The 16341-nt window shown below is 33.7% G+C and overlaps 2 protein-coding genes across 4 annotated transcripts; both read right to left on the bottom strand.

Moving 5' to 3' along the window:
* Window positions 1-33: 33 nt before the first annotated feature.
* On the bottom strand, window positions 34-5757 carry LOC145636433 (calcium-dependent protein kinase 2-like). Its single transcript, XM_081687994.1, has 8 exons — window positions 4692-5757; window positions 3462-3605; window positions 3226-3378; window positions 2765-2880; window positions 1555-1722; window positions 1322-1449; window positions 610-709; window positions 34-492 (listed from the first exon to the last, which is right to left on the bottom strand). The coding sequence occupies exons 1-8, from the start codon at window positions 5479-5481 to the stop codon at window positions 418-420; spliced, it is 1674 nt and encodes a 557-aa protein (XP_081544120.1). The 5' UTR covers window positions 5482-5757; the 3' UTR covers window positions 34-417.
* A 2117-nt stretch (window positions 5758-7874) lies between these two features.
* LOC145635388 (F-box/LRR-repeat protein At4g14103-like) lies at window positions 7875-11702 on the bottom strand. 3 transcript variants are annotated; one of them, XM_081686668.1, is made up of 5 exons: window positions 11652-11702; window positions 11344-11442; window positions 8706-9785; window positions 8466-8618; window positions 7875-8350 (listed from the first exon to the last, which is right to left on the bottom strand). In XM_081686668.1, exons 3-5 carry the CDS (start codon window positions 9720-9722, stop codon window positions 8039-8041), a joined length of 1482 nt encoding a protein of 493 aa, XP_081542794.1. In that variant the 5' UTR covers window positions 9723-9785; window positions 11344-11442; window positions 11652-11702; the 3' UTR covers window positions 7875-8038. The 3 variants fall into 3 exon arrangements, with proteins under 3 accessions (XP_081542794.1, XP_081542793.1, XP_081542796.1); XM_081686667.1 differs by lacking the exons at window positions 11344-11442; window positions 11652-11702 and adding an exon at window positions 10449-10816; XM_081686670.1 differs by lacking the exons at window positions 11344-11442; window positions 11652-11702 and adding an exon at window positions 10449-10816 and having other exon boundaries at window positions 7875-8323.
* Between the last annotated feature and the right edge of the window lie 4639 nt (window positions 11703-16341).

The following is a 16341-nucleotide window of genomic DNA, read 5'->3' as shown; positions in this document are numbered from 1 at the left end:
CTGCATATAGTTAAAGGTTTAAATCATCAATAATACAAGGGAACATATATTCGACTCTTTTCATTCTCTTCTTCAAGGAAGAAACTCTTCCGGTTCTAAAACACATAGCACCATCGTTTAATACTTCACGGTATGAACAATAAACCTCAAACACTACTAGGAGTTGTGAAGGTTTAGCTTAGATACAGGTACAAAATTACTCTGCTTCAAGCAGAGATTCAGAAAAAAAAATATCTAAGCAATTAAACAAATTCTAAGTAAAAATACATATACACATGTTCAAACTTCCTGCAAAGATGCAGAGTAAATGTTCATAGACAAGGTTCCCTGCTGCTCCCATTGAAAATAATTTAATCACAAGCAAACTTACCGAGCTGACTATACAAAACACCTCTGCTATATGGACTGAACTTGGAACTAGAAGAGTTTTACTTGTGCTGTTGTACCACTTTTCATCATAGCACAAAATTCATCGTAGTTGATTTTTCCATCCTATAATATGTCAACAAAATCAGTCAGACGCAGAAAATGATACTCTATCCTAAATTGTGATGGTCTGATTAGCCACTGTGCCAATGAATTCTTAATTTGTGTTTACTAGATACTTACATTATCAGTATCAACCTCCGAGAGAATTTCTTTGATGCTGCTTTCATCAGCAATTCCGTATTCCATCATCTCACTTTCCAGTTCATCCATTGTAATGAATCTGAAATATAAGAAAGGTAATATCAGTAACTTAAACTCTGTTCATCCTCACATTATCATTGCTTTGGAGAGTCTACAGTGTTACACAAATACTAAGGAAGTGGGCTGATAGCATTTATATTTATTAAAGTAAAAAAAACTGCCCTCATGTTAATAATGACTCATAAACATACGCCACCATTTTAGAGCAATATTTTGAAGAAAATTAAAAGTTCATAAGATAAGACTATTTGTTAGATACAAGGAAATTCAATTTATAAAATTGAACAAAAAACATCCTTGAAGAACTTGTTTCATGAATATCTTCAAAGAAAATCAAGAGAGCAGATGAGCTAAAAAAATCCAACAACGAACAAGCTGCATAAAAAAACCTTAACTAAACATAATTAGAAGCAAGCCTCAACAGAAAATCATGTTGCAACATGTCCAACTTAAAACGGATGAGATATTATTTCAAGATAAGACACCACAGAAAGAATGAATTGGAAAACCCTCGAGCAGAAAATGATATGGGAATTTCATGTGCATATATTTAAGCAACAAGCAAAAACTCAGAAATGCTGTGGAGGGGAAAGGAGAAGGGGGGAGGCAGAGGCAGTTGTTATGGACTCACCCACTATTATCCTTATCAAAGTATCGAAATGCTTTTAATAAATTTTCATCTGTTTCCAGTCTGTGTCTATTCATTGTTGCAGTGATAAATTCCGTATAGTCAATTGTCCCATTTCCATCAACATCAGCCTGCAAAGGATTCAAATATATGATAACCAGCAACAAAGTAACGTATTAAAAGATACCATGATAGGATAAAAATCACATGTAGCTGAATGATAGTCTTCAACTTACAGCTTCCATAAGTTGCTTCACTTCAGTTTCAGTAAGTTTTGACCCAAGTTCAGCTAATCCTTTTTTAAGTTCATCATAGGTTATTGAACCGCTGTTGTCTGTGTCCATGTTATCAAACATAGCTTTAAAACCTTTAATATCCTCTTCGGACATATTTTCTGCGATAACCTGCAGTAAATGGGCCAGGGTCATCAAAATCCAAAATACAAATCTGTTACTATCACAAGCTGATTGTCAAATTAAAAAGGTATAAATGAAATGAAATATGTAATCAAACTTTCAAAAACAGCAAGAATCTATTTACTGTAGCACCAAAAGTCATTTTAGAATGGTTGTCCAGAAGAATGTAAAGGAAGCTAAGGAATAAAAATTGTGTATAACTATTTCAAAGGTCAAACTAAAATGTAAAAGGGTGTGGAGCAACTCAGTACTGGGCTACGCATAAGTGAGTAATCAAGGGAACGTTAATAGAGGTAAAGACATGTACCAATGCAGGCATAATGCTATTTTCTCCAAACGAAATCCAATAAATACAACATATCTAGCAATAGACCTTTGGAGCTCTCCCATCCTTGTGACTTACAGGTCTTATAAATAGAAGTGTTGGGATATTTACTTTAAAAAATCCTTGACAATGTATTGATCAAACTAAAATTGACCACAAAAAATTAGAATTTTAAATAAATGGAGGGGGAACTACTTAATTAGCTAGCTCCAGGCACGAGAAATTTACATCTAGACAATTCAAAATAGGAAAAACCAAGCGAATTGTTGGTAAAATGGCAGAGTGAAGGATATGCATCATGTTTAGTTCCAGTAACTGGCCAAGTTTGAAAACTAGTTTACACGTATAAGGCTAAATATTTAAAATTTTCAGAAAATAAAGAATTTTCCAATGTCCAATCTACTTGGTTAGAGAATTCTCAGCCTAAATCAGCTTATTTCTTCCCAAATTACTAGCCAATACTACTACTAAGTTAAGTTGGGTGTAGGGAACATTCCTTTGTAGTCTTCAATATCAAAATGTGATTTTTCTCCCAGAAAATGAAATTTTTCGATAGAAGTCAAACTCTGTCAAACCATATTACCATACTGTACCTAATTTTTTCAAGAAAAAATCCTCTATTCTGCCTGAAAGAATGTGCATATACTATAAACAAGAAGAAGAAAAAAAATAAGGAAAATTAAAAAGTTATGCATAGAAGCACACCTTTAAAGCTAGCTTCTTTAGCTTATTCATTGCCCTAAATTGTTTCATTCTAGAGAGCACTGCACTATCTATTGGCTTGTCTGATGCATCTCCGCCTTCTCTCATCCAAGGATGCTCTGTGTGGTTCAATGAAATGAAACTTGTTAGCTTTTTCATAGAAACTTATAACATGGCTATACTGTTAGTAGTAAAATCAGGAGAAAAAAAAAAGGCACGTAGAGCAAATGCCCTTTCAACTAGTGTTTAACCAGCATAATATAAAGTCAATATGTAATAGAATAGTTGTAGCATCACATTTTAACATCTTAATATGGCAATGACAAGATACATCGTGTGAATGTGGTAGCAAATACATTGAGTTACTAGACTTAAAAGTTGAAAGGTTAGCATATTGAAGAGTGGAGACACAGGACATATTCAAGAATGGGAGTCTACCAAAAGGAAGCAAGAAAGCACATTACCAAGCACTTCTGCAGAAGTGATTCGCTTCTTTGGATCTGGATTCAACATCTTCCTGACCAGGTCCTTTGCACTTTTTGATATAGATGGCCATGGGTCGCTTTCAAAGTCAATTTCTCCTTTCAGTATGGCATCAAATATGCCTTTCTCATTTTCTGCAGAAGAAAATCAAGTGAACTGTCGGACTTTACAGCTCAAATTGAATATAATAAGAAGAGTAAGAGAAAGATTATCGTACCAGCCCAAAAAGGTGGGACACCACTGAGTAGAATATACAGCATAATTCCTGCACTCCAAATATCTATTTCCTTCCCATACCTTCTCCGTAGTACTTCAGGAGCAACATAGTAAGCACTGCCCACCACATCACGATACACCTTGCCTACAAATTTGGTTTCATATCAAAATTTAGTTTTCAGCTCTTCCAAATGATTAGTAGTTCACTATTAAGACAGCCAAAAGGTAAAAGGCAACAATAGAAAAGTTAGATTCATATTGAAATTTGGTTTTTAGATCTTTCATAAGATTGACAGCCAAAGAGGTAAGAATCATAACATAATTAAAAACAATAACATACTTTATATAACAGCTTAACAGAAAAGTCTTGCAGCTGAGACCACAGATAATTCCATCATAGAGTCACTAGAAAAGTACCCCCACTTTTGCTTTGTGCACTAAGACCTCGACAGTTTTTTCAATTGACACATCCAAACTTTCAAGCCAAGAGTAATAATCACACAACGTGGTATTGGCCAATACTTACAAGACAAAAGAAGAATTCCACAAAAAGACGACAAATCAACCAGAATATCCCCATAGGAATTACAACACTTCATCTTGATATAAAGGAATACTTGCTGATACTGTAATTTTAGCTTAGCCTTCAAATCTGTCCGCTTATGTCTAATCGATTACAATTAGTAACTCGACGTGTGTAATCCAGAATTCAATAGGTAAAGCAGAATCAAATCCATGATCACCTTAAATAAACTACGTTTCTTCTATTACTATTGAGTACGTCGAAATTGAAGTCCTAACTCAATACAGATAAGACACAAATGTGATAGCCCTTAAAATCATTATGCCTCTTCTACAGGGCACAGTTGCACTAGAAGCCAAATGTGACACCTCTAACTACTATAACTATCTTCTGAAGCCAAGCAAGCCTTGTCGATTTTTATACACTACCAACATAATTATTACTAAGAATTTCATAAGCATTTTCGAAAAAATAACAAAACAGTCAACAGACCAAAAGACATCAATACAAAAAAACATGATGATGAAATAGATAACATAGTGTCTCCTTTCCATTACCTTTGCTTTAACTTCTTTTAGGTGGGAAAGGAATTCAAGGTGTGCAGCAATACAGAACAAAGAATAGTATGTAAATGCCAATGTATAAACAAACACAATGTGCACACGAATTTAGTTAAAGCAATGATTACAAAGAGTATAAGAAATCAACCTTCTTCTATAAATACCGACAACCCGAAATCAGTAGCCTTGAGCATAGCTCCTTCATCCTTACTAGACAGCAAGAAATTCTCCGGCTTAAGATCACGGTGCAACACCCCCATGAAGTTACAAATCTGAACAACCTTAACAATCTGCCTACAAACCGCGGCGGCGGCTCGTTCGGAGTAATGCCCCTGAGCAATAATCCTATCAAACAACTCCCCTCCAGCACAAAGCTCCATCACCACATGTACAGATTGTCTATCTTCATAAACCCCTTTAAATTCCACAATATTAGGCTGCCCTGATAAATGCTGCAATATCTGAATTTCCCTCTTAATATCCTCTTTATCAGCCTTAGTAACTAATTTCCTCTTCAAAATTGATTTACAAGCATAAGTTTGTCCAGTTGAATTCTCAGTACACAAATAAGTAATACCAAATTGACCTCTACCCAATTCTTTCCCAAGTTTATAGTGTGACCTAATATCTTCAAAAGGCTTTCCCAAAATAGTATCTGAAGGTGGGCCAGCAATTGCAATCCTAGGTTTTTGGGGTTGATGATTACTATTATTATTAATATACCTTTGTTCTTGTTGAATGATTTGGGAATTGGGTTTTTGTTGTTGAACAACAATCTGCTGCCTCTGTTGCTGATGTTGCTGGGGTTGTTGCTGATAATTTCTAACGTGTTGCTGAGAATTTTCTGGGTTGCTTGAACTGTTGCTGGTTCTTTTCTCTGATCTAACAACATTCATTTTGGTTTCTGAAACCTTGCTTCTACTTGCACAACAACCCATTATTATTCAAGATTCTGCAAAAAACAACAGATCAAGAAATAATTATTACAATACTGATTATGATGATGATTTTGCAATTGATTGACTTGGGCTTTTTTTGAATTTTTTTTTTCCAAGTAAATTTCAGTTCAAATTAACTGAAATTGGGATGAAAAGAAGAAGAATGAAATCTGGGTAATTGAAACCCAGAAAATATGAGATTTTTGATGATTTGATCATTCAAAAACTTCAAAAAAAAAAAAAAAAATCAGAAAAATTAAAACTTTTGAGATGGGAGTTGAAAAGAACGAACGTTTTTTTTTTTGTTTTATGGAAGAGTTGTTGACTCACCAGCTGAATTACAGTCGTCACTGCTGTTCTTGTCCTCTCACATAAAAAAGAAATTTAAGTTTTTTAAAACCGCAATTTTTGGTAAGAGTATTCAAAAACGTGTTCAAGGAAAATACAAAATCGGACTAGCCGTCACAAAATTGACATGAGCTTCTAATATCCAATCGATTTACTCTCCTAATATCCGAGTACTTTACTAGTAACATATAACATATAAATTTTAAGTTGAACTCAAAATGATATAAAGTTGATAGGACGAGAGGATAGAGCTGATTAAAATCATTATTATTTAAATTCAAAATTAGATCAGAGTTCGACCATCGACATAGAACCCTAGGCCCATAGTGAGATCTAGTAGCCACATGAAATTGTGATCATTAACAATTGATACTTTGCTTGATTAAAAGTGAAGTTCGGCTTGATTTTTCTGTTGACAAATCGAGTTCGAGGTTAAATATGTTATGCAGTATTATGATTTGAGTATTAATTAAATGAACCTCCAAACTCAATTAAATTTAATCTAAAGACTTGAAATTAAAGAAAATCGTATATTTCTCCCACACAAGAAATATCGTTTATCATGATCATTACCATGATTTGTTCAACTTGAGAGTGAGGAATAGTTCAAGTGGTCAGAAATTTCCTCCCAATTTCAGAAGATCTTGGGACCGATTCTCACCGCTGCGTGCCCTTTGTGGCTCTCAAAAAAAAAAAAGATAAGCAAAAGAATACTATTAGGAGACCCTTCTCTTGAGGGATACACCTAATTTAGTAATTTATCGTTATAAAGGACCGAGAGGAGTTACATACTATTACAAATATTAATTTACAAGATGTTCTACATTTGTTATCCAATATGCTGCTTTGTTTTGGTTTTTAAAAAAAATGCTGCTTTATTTGTTTTTTTGTAGACCTGGTGTATTTTCCATTTCAATGAGTAACGTTTAACGAAATTTACGACAATACCATCAATATATAATCTACTTCTATTATAATTCTGGTATACATATATACCTACAAATCTAGGATATAAATAGATAAAATATATGTAGTATAATGCAAATAATAAATATTTCAATGTACTTTCATTCATGCATTAATTCAAAGTTCAGCTTAAAAAAAAGTTGAAAGAAAGTGACAAGGTCACAAAAACACGGATTGAAGGAGTGTGGCCGGTAGAATATACGAATTCGGACCGCACAATGGTAGACTTTGTACAAGAATATGTTTGCAATTCCATCAATTTTATCCCAAAAGACAAAACTAATATAAGCATCGATCATTCTTTTTACCAATAGAAATTGAAAATTTCTGCACCATATAATTCTGAAATCTCAAACCTCTTGTGCAATTAGTCGACTACTCAACTAGAATAGTCAAAAGTTTTGCTTATATTAGTCTATACATTTTTTTTTTTAAAAAAATAGCTTTTAAACTCGTGGATACAGCACATAATAAAACATAAAACACAATATTAATTAGTACGAAGTATATTATATCAAACTCAATACGTTCAACCTAGCCAAAACTAACCTATATATTGTTCAAGTAGATATAGAGCCCAATTTACTCATACATATCTAGATATTCTAATTATGCATGTTTATATGGTCCTTGTTTCTATGTAGCAAACATATAGAATAAGATCAATATAATTGTATTTTACCAGCATGCGTAAATTAATTCAAATCTCAATTTCCTAATTAACTAAAAGATCGATTCTAACTAACTAATAATTAGAGTTAAACCTCGTCTCATTAAATCACTAACTCTAATACCATGTGAATATGTCAAATAATCGATTCAATCAAATATATAAGCGGGTGGTTAAAGCCCTAAAAAATTGGTTTTTATCATTGTACTACTATCATTTTAGCTCGTTTTGGTTAATAAGAGGATAAAACTCTCATTCATGTAAAGTAGATCGATGTTAGCAGCTACTATCATTTTAGCTTGTTTTGGTTAATAGGTGAATAGCACGGATTATATGTAGTTCGTTAAGGAGAACATCCCTTGTTAGTTGTTAGTTTGTTACTATCAACTCTCCGATTGCATCTTCGATCTGCATACCCAATTGTTCCTATAACTACCTGCAATTGAGCTACTATTATTTTGTGGTACATGAAAATGAAACCTTGCTAAGCCAAAGTCCCCAACATGAGCAACCATGTCATCGTTAAGGAGAATATGCTAGCTGCTTAGTTTTATATCGGAATGAATGATCAGATCACAATACTTGAATTGAGCAGGTGAGTGAGGCCCTTGGTAAATTCTGTAATGTCCTTTGGAGTTCCACCTTATCTACAATTGGAAAATGTGGATAAAGGCCCTCGAATTGAGATATGAGCAATTCCTCCAAAACTAATGCATGTTTCAGCAGAAACTGGATCAAACCAATTTCTCGTTCATTCCCATAGCAATTCTTAATCACGATTCTTCTGAGATGAAACTTGCAGCACGGAGGAACGATTGCTAGACCTCTCTTGCAAAACTGTTGTTCCAAATGCACCATCTGCTTTGCAGCATATTCTATAAGTAACTGCAAAGTACGTGACAGTAATAATAATATTGTTACACCATTGCCCAAGTACATCAGATCACATAAGAGTAGGAATTAATAGATCAGAGTAAAAAGCACAGAATCACCTACGTACCTGTGGAAAAACAAGCGTTTCTAAGACAGGGGAACAGATAAGAAATGCTTCCAGCACCCTTTCCCAACAGTTGTATCCTCTATTACCCAGCTCTAAATATTTCAGATTGCGAAACATGGGCAGTTGATCCTTCAACCCATCAACGTTGAAAGGCTGCAGCCAAATATTTTATATTAACAAGCTAATTAAGCAGTCAATTAGTTTATTTACCAATAGAATAAGAAATTGACACCAACCAACCTTTAAGCACGACCCGAGCAATTTCAAATTGTCAACATTGGTCAAGCACCTCATGATGCCTAGTATTTGTTGACGGCAATCCTGATATGAATGTGCACTCCTTATCAAGTCACCAATATTAATGCTTGCTTGAATCAAACGATCCATGTTTGTAATAGATTGCTGTACTGCTAAATTAGAATTGTAATGAAGATACTCCAAATTAGGAGTATTAAGACACAAAAAGTCAGTGTTATCCCACTCAACAGCATATATTTTTAACAAAAAAATCCGAAGAGAAGGTGAAGAGATAATAATAGATTGGACATGGTCCAGCAATGCTTGCACCTTGAGGTCTTCAAGTAAGGGGCAAGAAGAAACCAGGCTTGACACAAAGCTACCATCCCCATATATATGAGACACGCGGAGGTGGAGCAGTTTCAATAGTGGAAGATGAAAAGTGGTGGAAACTCGATCAACAGGGAGATTGACATCAAGCTTCAACACCTCCAATGTTTGACAAGTGAATATCTCTGGGGGCAACGGATGACCATCATCTGGTTCTCTCACGTGAATGCAAAGGTCGAGCTCCTTAAGGCCACAACAGGTTAAGGGGAGAGAGATCCACGAACAAATGAGCACGGGTTTTACATCAGGTAAACAATGCTTCGTACACCTATAAATATATCTGCGGACCATGTCTGAACCCACTCCAAGCCTAAACCTGGTGAGATATTGAGATCGGTGTGCTTGGAGAACATTATTGACAAAGGTCACAAAAGAGGGGAACTTGTGAATTTCATTGGGAAAATGCACACAATGAGATATAGGTGAATCGTCTATGTCGAGGGTGGTGATCAAACACAAGACGCGCATCAGTTTCTTAGACAAGACACAAGTAGCAGCAACATCCTTAGTCGGAAGCAAAGACATTATCCGAATCAACACTTCATCAGGTATATTGCTCAACCTATCAACTACTCGTAGTAGCCTTTTACTATCAGTATTGTCATGTAAGATACTAGTAGTACACGGCATATCCGAATCCGAATTTATACTAGGGTTTAGGGTACTGAATTCCAGAAATGTTCAACTCAATTCCTGAAAACAACAAAAGATAGTATCTTTTATCAAGCTTTATACAACGATCTTGCTAACGAGCGTCCCGGGGTGTTAGATAAGGATAAATTATATTGGTTGAAAACTTGAAATGGTATTAAGTTAGAAATTCATGACAAAATCACGCGTCATTCGGTGTAATTAATGTTAATTTTACTCTAATATTTGCATTTTAATTCTCTTATTTAACGCCCCGGGGGCACTCATTAGCTTTTGTCTTCTAATTATTAATTAATAAATAACACAACAAGACCATCAATTTCTGGGCACAACACGAATTTGAATTGAAATTGATCATGGAAATTGAATTCATATAACAGCCAAGCCAAGCCAGCAACATGAATGAAATCGATTATGAATCTAATAACACCAAAATCCTCCGATTGATTGATTCATAATAATTCTAATGATTAATTAATTCATTATGCGATTAATATAAATATATATATATGTGTATATATAACAACATAACCATGAATTTGAATATGAATTTCAAGGACAAAAGATTGAATTTTTTTATAATAATAATAGGCAACCAAAACAAAATCAAACCAATTGATCTAAATTAGAACGATATTACTAACATACTAGTTTGAAATTGAACTCAGAAAAATAAAATGATACAAACATACAGTACATACATACCTTTGAAATTTTGGGTGAAGAAATTATATTCAGCATCATGTGCTTTTGGAATGTGATGCAATTAACGTGGTTGATGTAGAGCAGTAAAGGTGATCAAATGAGCGGGCCGAGCCGGGCTTGTATACTAGTATAAAGTGTCCTACCCAAACCCGTTTAAAAAGTGCTGGCTGAGTTTAGGTAATTCCTAATGACTACACGGCTACACCCCTTTAGGCGTTAATTCCAGAAAATTACAATAAAACCCTTACCCAAAGCCCTTTAACTATACATGCAGTTACCATCAACTAACCACGGTAAACCCACAGCCCAGTACCCCACTAACCAAGCAGTTACCTCCAGTTGCCAGCCACTAACCACGGTAAAGGCAAATAACCGCCCATTCCTCCCATATATATATAAAAAAAAAAAAAAAAAAAAAAAAAAAAATCAAAAGCTTCAATTCAAGCAATTTCCTGAAATTCTCTCTCATCAAACCTAAACACTCGCATGAAAATCACTTCAAATTTAGTTCAAATTGCATCAAAACTTCTAAAAATGTCTGACATTCGAGATGAAGTTCGTGAATCGCAACTAAATTCCGAAAAAGAAGAGTAATTTGTTCATTTTACTAAGAATTTCATAAGCATTTTCGTAAAAATAACAAAACAGTCAACAGACCAAAAGACATCAATACAAAAAAACATGATGATGAAATAGAAAACATAGTGTCTCCTTTCCATTACCTTTGCTTTAACTTCTTTTAGGTGGGAAAGGAACTCAAGGTGTATACACATTCAAAAAAAAAAAAGCAGCAATACAGAACAAAGAATAGTATGAATATGCCAATGTATAAACAAACACAATGTGCACACGAATTTAGTTAAAGCAATGATTACAAAGAGGGTAAGAAATCAACCTTCTTCTGTAAATACCGACAACCCGAAACCTTAACAATCTGAACAACCTTAACAATCTGCCTACAAACCGCGGCGGCGGCTCGTTCGGAGTAATGCCCCTGAGCAATAATAAAAAAAAATAAATAAAAAAAAAAAGAAGTGAATTTCAGTTCAAATTAACTGAAATTGGGGTGAAAAGAAGGAGAATAAAAACTGGGTAATTGAAACCCAGAAAATATGAGATTTTTGATGATTTGATCATTCAAAAAAAGGGAAATTCCTAGAAGAAAAATTAAAACTTTTGAGATGGGAGTTGAAAAGAACGAACGTTTTTATGGTTTTATGGAAGAGTTCCTTTCTCTTACCAGCTGAATTACAGTCGTCAGTGCTGTTCTTGTCCTCTCATATAAAAAGAAATTTAAGATTTTTAAAACCGCAATTTTTGGTAAGAGTATTTAAAAACGTGTTGAAGGAAATTTCAAAATTGACATGAACTTCTAATATCCAATCGACTATGAAATGACTAGAGGATAGAGTGATTTAAATCGTTATGACTTAGGGCTTGTTCACATTTACTGAATTGAGCTGAACTGAACTGATTTGAACTGAACTGAACTGAATTGAGCTGAAATGAATATTTTATGAGAGAAGGAAATTAAGAGCTGAGCTGAATTGAACTGAACTGATTGGAGCTGAACTGAATTGAACTGAACTGATTGGAGCTGAACTGAACTGATTGGAGCTGAACTGAATTGAAATTAAGTAAATGTGAACATACCCTTAAACTCAAAACCAGATGAGAGTTCGACATAGAGCCTTAGCCCCTAGGCCCATAGTGGCAGCTAGTAGCCACATAAAATTTTAATATCACTCTCTCCATCCCATAATTATAGGGAAATATACTATTTTAAGGGTCTGTTTACTTTAGCTTAATTTCAATTCAGTTCAATTCCAATTAGTTTAGCTCCTAATTTCCTTCTCTCATTAAATATTCAGTTCAACTCCAATCAGTTCTGTTCAGTAAATGTGAACAGACCCTTAGTGTCTCAAAATGTTCATCCTATTACTACAAATAGCACTCTATCATTACTTACATTTTAGCTTTTTCATACAAATTATACACATACCTAAAAAAATCATTACTTATTTTTTCTCTTTTATACAAAATACACACATACCTAAAAAAACATTACTTACTTTTTAATTTTTCCATACAATATTTTCTACTTTTTATCATGGGTAATGTTATATGTAGCCCTAAGGGCTATATATAAGCATTAAATACACACTTGGAAATTGTATAAAATTAGGAATTCATGACAAAAACACGCGCAAATCAGTGTAATTAGTGTTTATATTTTTATGATTTCCTAACTTTTTACGATTTTCTAATGTAAATTTAATGCTTATATATAGCCCTAAGGGCTATGTATAGCATTTTCCTTATTTTAATGCTATGTATAGCATTTTCCTTAGTCATGGAAAAACAAAATTCCCCATGGGAAAGTTAAATTTGCACAAATATTGTTGCAAATTGGAGGGAATTTTGGTAAAATAATAATAATAATAATAATAGTATTAACTAGGTTATGTCCCGTGTCATGCACGATACGTTATTTTAATTACTTTTGACAAATTAATTTATTTGCATAAAGAATATTTAATGCCTTGAACAAAATTGAAGTAACATCTATTCAAAAAAAAAAAATAATAAATAAAATAAAAATTGAAGTAACATGGAATATTTGATGAAGATCATATTCTTATAAAATATTCCACCAAAAATACATCTTCTTGAAAAAGATTATATATTTCCTTATAATTCCATAATTAATGAGTATCAACATAAAAAAAAAAAAAAATTAAAAAACCATTGGCAAAAAGATGTAAAAAATGATTAGGTATCTAATTGAATTGTTTGGCTGAAATAATTGTTCAAGGAGCTAAAATATATTTTTTTAATAATAAAATAGAAGGTAATTTAATGATATATTGAATGGAAAAGTTAGGATTTTCAAATCGAGATGACACTCTGAATAACATCTCAATTTAATTTTATTTCAATTCGGCACCATAAAAATTACTTCATACTCGTATTTTAGTAGTGCTAGCTTAGGGAAACGAATAAATTTACTTTATTGTTTTAAATTTTCACCGCCTTATCATGTAAGATATTAGAACTGGGTTGTCAAATAGTCATACTCCCTCTGTGTTTTAACAAGTGTTACACTTCCTTTTTTTTTTAGCAAAAAACTACATTAAAATATTATATCTCTCTCCTCTCATGTTCTCCACCCAAACCCACTATTACTTTTTTTATTATATCTTTTTTTATCACATTCATTACTTTTCAATAAACTATTAACCCCGTTATCTTTCTTTTATAATTTTTTAATATTCCAACCACCCCACTTACCTCTTATTTTATTTAAGTCAATTAATTTGCCTAAAACTATGTGTCGGTCAAACTGTAACACTTAAAAAAAACACGAAGGGAGTAGTATTTCACACAAAACAATAACATATTTAATCATATCAGATCATATTAAAGTTTTCACAAAGTTATTATCAACTTTTACGTGAATTAGGGTGACTAATAAACATATATACATTACACCTGTTGTAAATTAAACCATTTGCTATCTTTTTTTTTGTAGCCCCATTTTCCTTTGGCAAGTTTAATTGAACTTCTTGATGTAGAATCGAATCTTGTAGTCTATAAATTATGCTCTCTTATGCTTTAAATTTTTAACCTTCTTTTTCCTTTTCTTATACGTCGTTCTCTCTCCACCATTCTACATTTTTTGCTCGAAAAATTCGAGAAATTTTGCTCGGAAATTTCGAGAAAAAGAAAAAAAAATGTATCAAATTGACGACGATGATGATAGAAGATTTCATCTCCCACCACCTCTTTCAAACCAACCCAATAACAATGAGACTGATTCATCCCAATTTGGCATTATTTCATCAAATCATAATAAATTCTTACCAAATCTCCACTCTTATCTTCCACTTCATGACCTAACAACATTAAACCCAACTCTCAATATTGATTTACCATCATCATCTAGCCCTAATAATAGCATCATCAACACTTTATGTTCAGATGATCAAACAACCAAGGAGCAAAGTGAGGAACAAGATATTAGAAGGCTAAAGAGGATGATATCGAATAGGGAATCAGCAAGAAGGTCTAGGCTTCGCAAACGCAAGCAACTCGAAAACAAGTCCCATTATTAGAAAGCTACAAAAATCATGAATTATAGATGATAACATGCATGAAATCCAACAATGTTTATTAATCTTTGCCTTTGGGGTAAAAAGTGACTAGAGTGTTCTCTTAGCTAGGTCAAGCTAAGTAGAGGTAGAAATTAATTAGTAGAATTTTCCTCAGTTTTTAAATAATCGCTTGTTAATGTATTGCTTTGATCAATAATGTATTTAAATAAAAAACACAGGTTGATGTATTGAAAATAACTTATTTCATTATAATTTAGGAAAAATGCATTTTAATAATCTCAATTATGGGCGATTTACTTCTAACAATCCCAACTACAGTTTATTTTTTAACAATCCCAACTATGGGGCCAGTTTTCCTCCAACAGTCCCAATTACCGGTGACCTGCTAAACAAGTTTTTTTTTTTTTACTTTTTTTTTAATCGCCACATGGCAACACGTGAATGGTTAGAAATTAAAATTTAAAAAAACATTTAAAACAAAATAACTAAAAAAAAAAAATTATCCAAAGTTTCGGCCACCCTTAATTTCCCCACCCCCTAGCCTCGCCGGAACTCTATCCCCATCCCTTAACCTCGCTGGAAATCGGTCGGCCAACACTCCTTCACAACTGAAATCAGCAGCCGACCTCTACTACCTATCTCTGACCCCCATAACCACCCAGCCAGCCCTCCTCGACCCCCCAAAACCACCTTGAAAATCCCCTTAACCTCATTGAGCCCATGAAGAGATTAGATCGAAATTGGGGTCCGATTGAAGGTTTTTGCGAGGTGATGAGAAGAGTAGCTATAACAGGGCAAGATGGTGGCTTGCGGCTGGAGTTGCAAGCTGAGTAGCGGTTGTCGTTGCTCTGTTGTTGCTGTGATGAGAAGTCGGTGGATCGGAGATGGCTGGTTGCGGGAATTCGTATGGCGAGGTTGCGGGAGTTCGAGCAGTTTGTTGTATACTTGTATGCTGAAGGTATAGATTGAATAAGATCGGTTTTTATTCTAAGCTTGTCATTATGGATAGCCATGAAAGAACGTTTACTGTTTATTATGAAAAAGATAATCTTCATAAACTGGTATGTAAAAGCTGAATAGCCGATATAGCAAAATTTACAAAGTTAATCCATAACTAAAATTGATGATCATCTATTGCTCCCTTCCTCCTTCCTTATTTTATGATATAGCAAAATTTACAAAGTTGATCCATAATTGTCACTCCTCTCTTTTTAGTTCTCCTCCTCACCTTTTTCCATCTTCCTTTACATTTTAGTAGTTGACTTATATAGTTTTACAATATTTGGAAACTTTTTGAAAAGTATCATTTTCCTAAATCCTTTATAACATACTAAAGATGGTCCTCTAATAAAGAATTCATCATCTACCTCTTTCTCTTTCCTCATAAGTTAGCAGCCCCTCACGATTCTAATTTCTTCATTTCACATTCCTAGTAGATTCTCTCCATTTGCCTCCCTAACATATAGCCTCTAACTCTCTTCCACAATTAAACACTAAGAATGGTCTTTTGAAGTGTTTCTCACCTTTACCTTCATCTATTTTCCTAAAACATCCTTCTTTCAGCTCCCCCCTCCCTCTCACTTATTCTTTCTCTTTCCCTTTATCTTCCCCTGGCCTTGTCCCCTTGCTCTCTCTTATTTTTTTTTAATAGTTTGAAAACTATCCTCTCACTTAATCCTTCTTCCTTTATTGGCTCAAAATCTTTTCTCACTTTCTTCACTTTCTTTCTTTCTGTCTTTTTTTCCTATTCCTTATTGTACCTATTTCATCCTCTAAAA

The sequence above is a fragment of the Chenopodium album genome, chromosome 6 (assembly GCF_948465745.1).
Source record: "Chenopodium album chromosome 6, dcCheAlbu1.1, whole genome shotgun sequence".
NCBI lineage: Eukaryota > Viridiplantae > Streptophyta > Magnoliopsida > Caryophyllales > Amaranthaceae > Chenopodium > Chenopodium album.
This window is presented reverse-complemented; position numbering and strand designations above follow the sequence as displayed.

What these genes read in the sequence shown, in the direction of transcription:
- LOC145635388 (XM_081686668.1), bottom strand. Translation starts at nt 9,722, where the DNA reads ATGCCGTGTACTACTAGTATCTTACATGACAATACTGATAGTAAAAGG. An exon ending in TGCTCGGGTCGTGCTTAAAG is followed by an intron (nt 8,619 to 8,705) that starts GTTGGTTGGTGT and finishes ATTTGGCTGCAG; the next exon opens with CCTTTCAACGTTGATGGGTT. An exon ending in AAACGCTTGTTTTTCCACAG is followed by an intron (nt 8,351 to 8,465) that starts GTACGTAGGTGA and finishes CGTACTTTGCAG; the next exon opens with TTACTTATAGAATATGCTGC.
- LOC145636433 (XM_081687994.1), bottom strand. Translation starts at nt 5,481, where the DNA reads ATGGGTTGTTGTGCAAGTAGAAGCAAGGTTTCAGAAACCAAAATGAAT. An exon ending in TGTCCCACCTTTTTGGGCTG is followed by an intron (nt 3,379 to 3,461) that starts GTACGATAATCT and finishes TTTCTTCTGCAG; the next exon opens with AAAATGAGAAAGGCATATTT. An exon ending in CACTTCTGCAGAAGTGCTTG is followed by an intron (nt 2,881 to 3,225) that starts GTAATGTGCTTT and finishes TGAACCACACAG; the next exon opens with AGCATCCTTGGATGAGAGAA.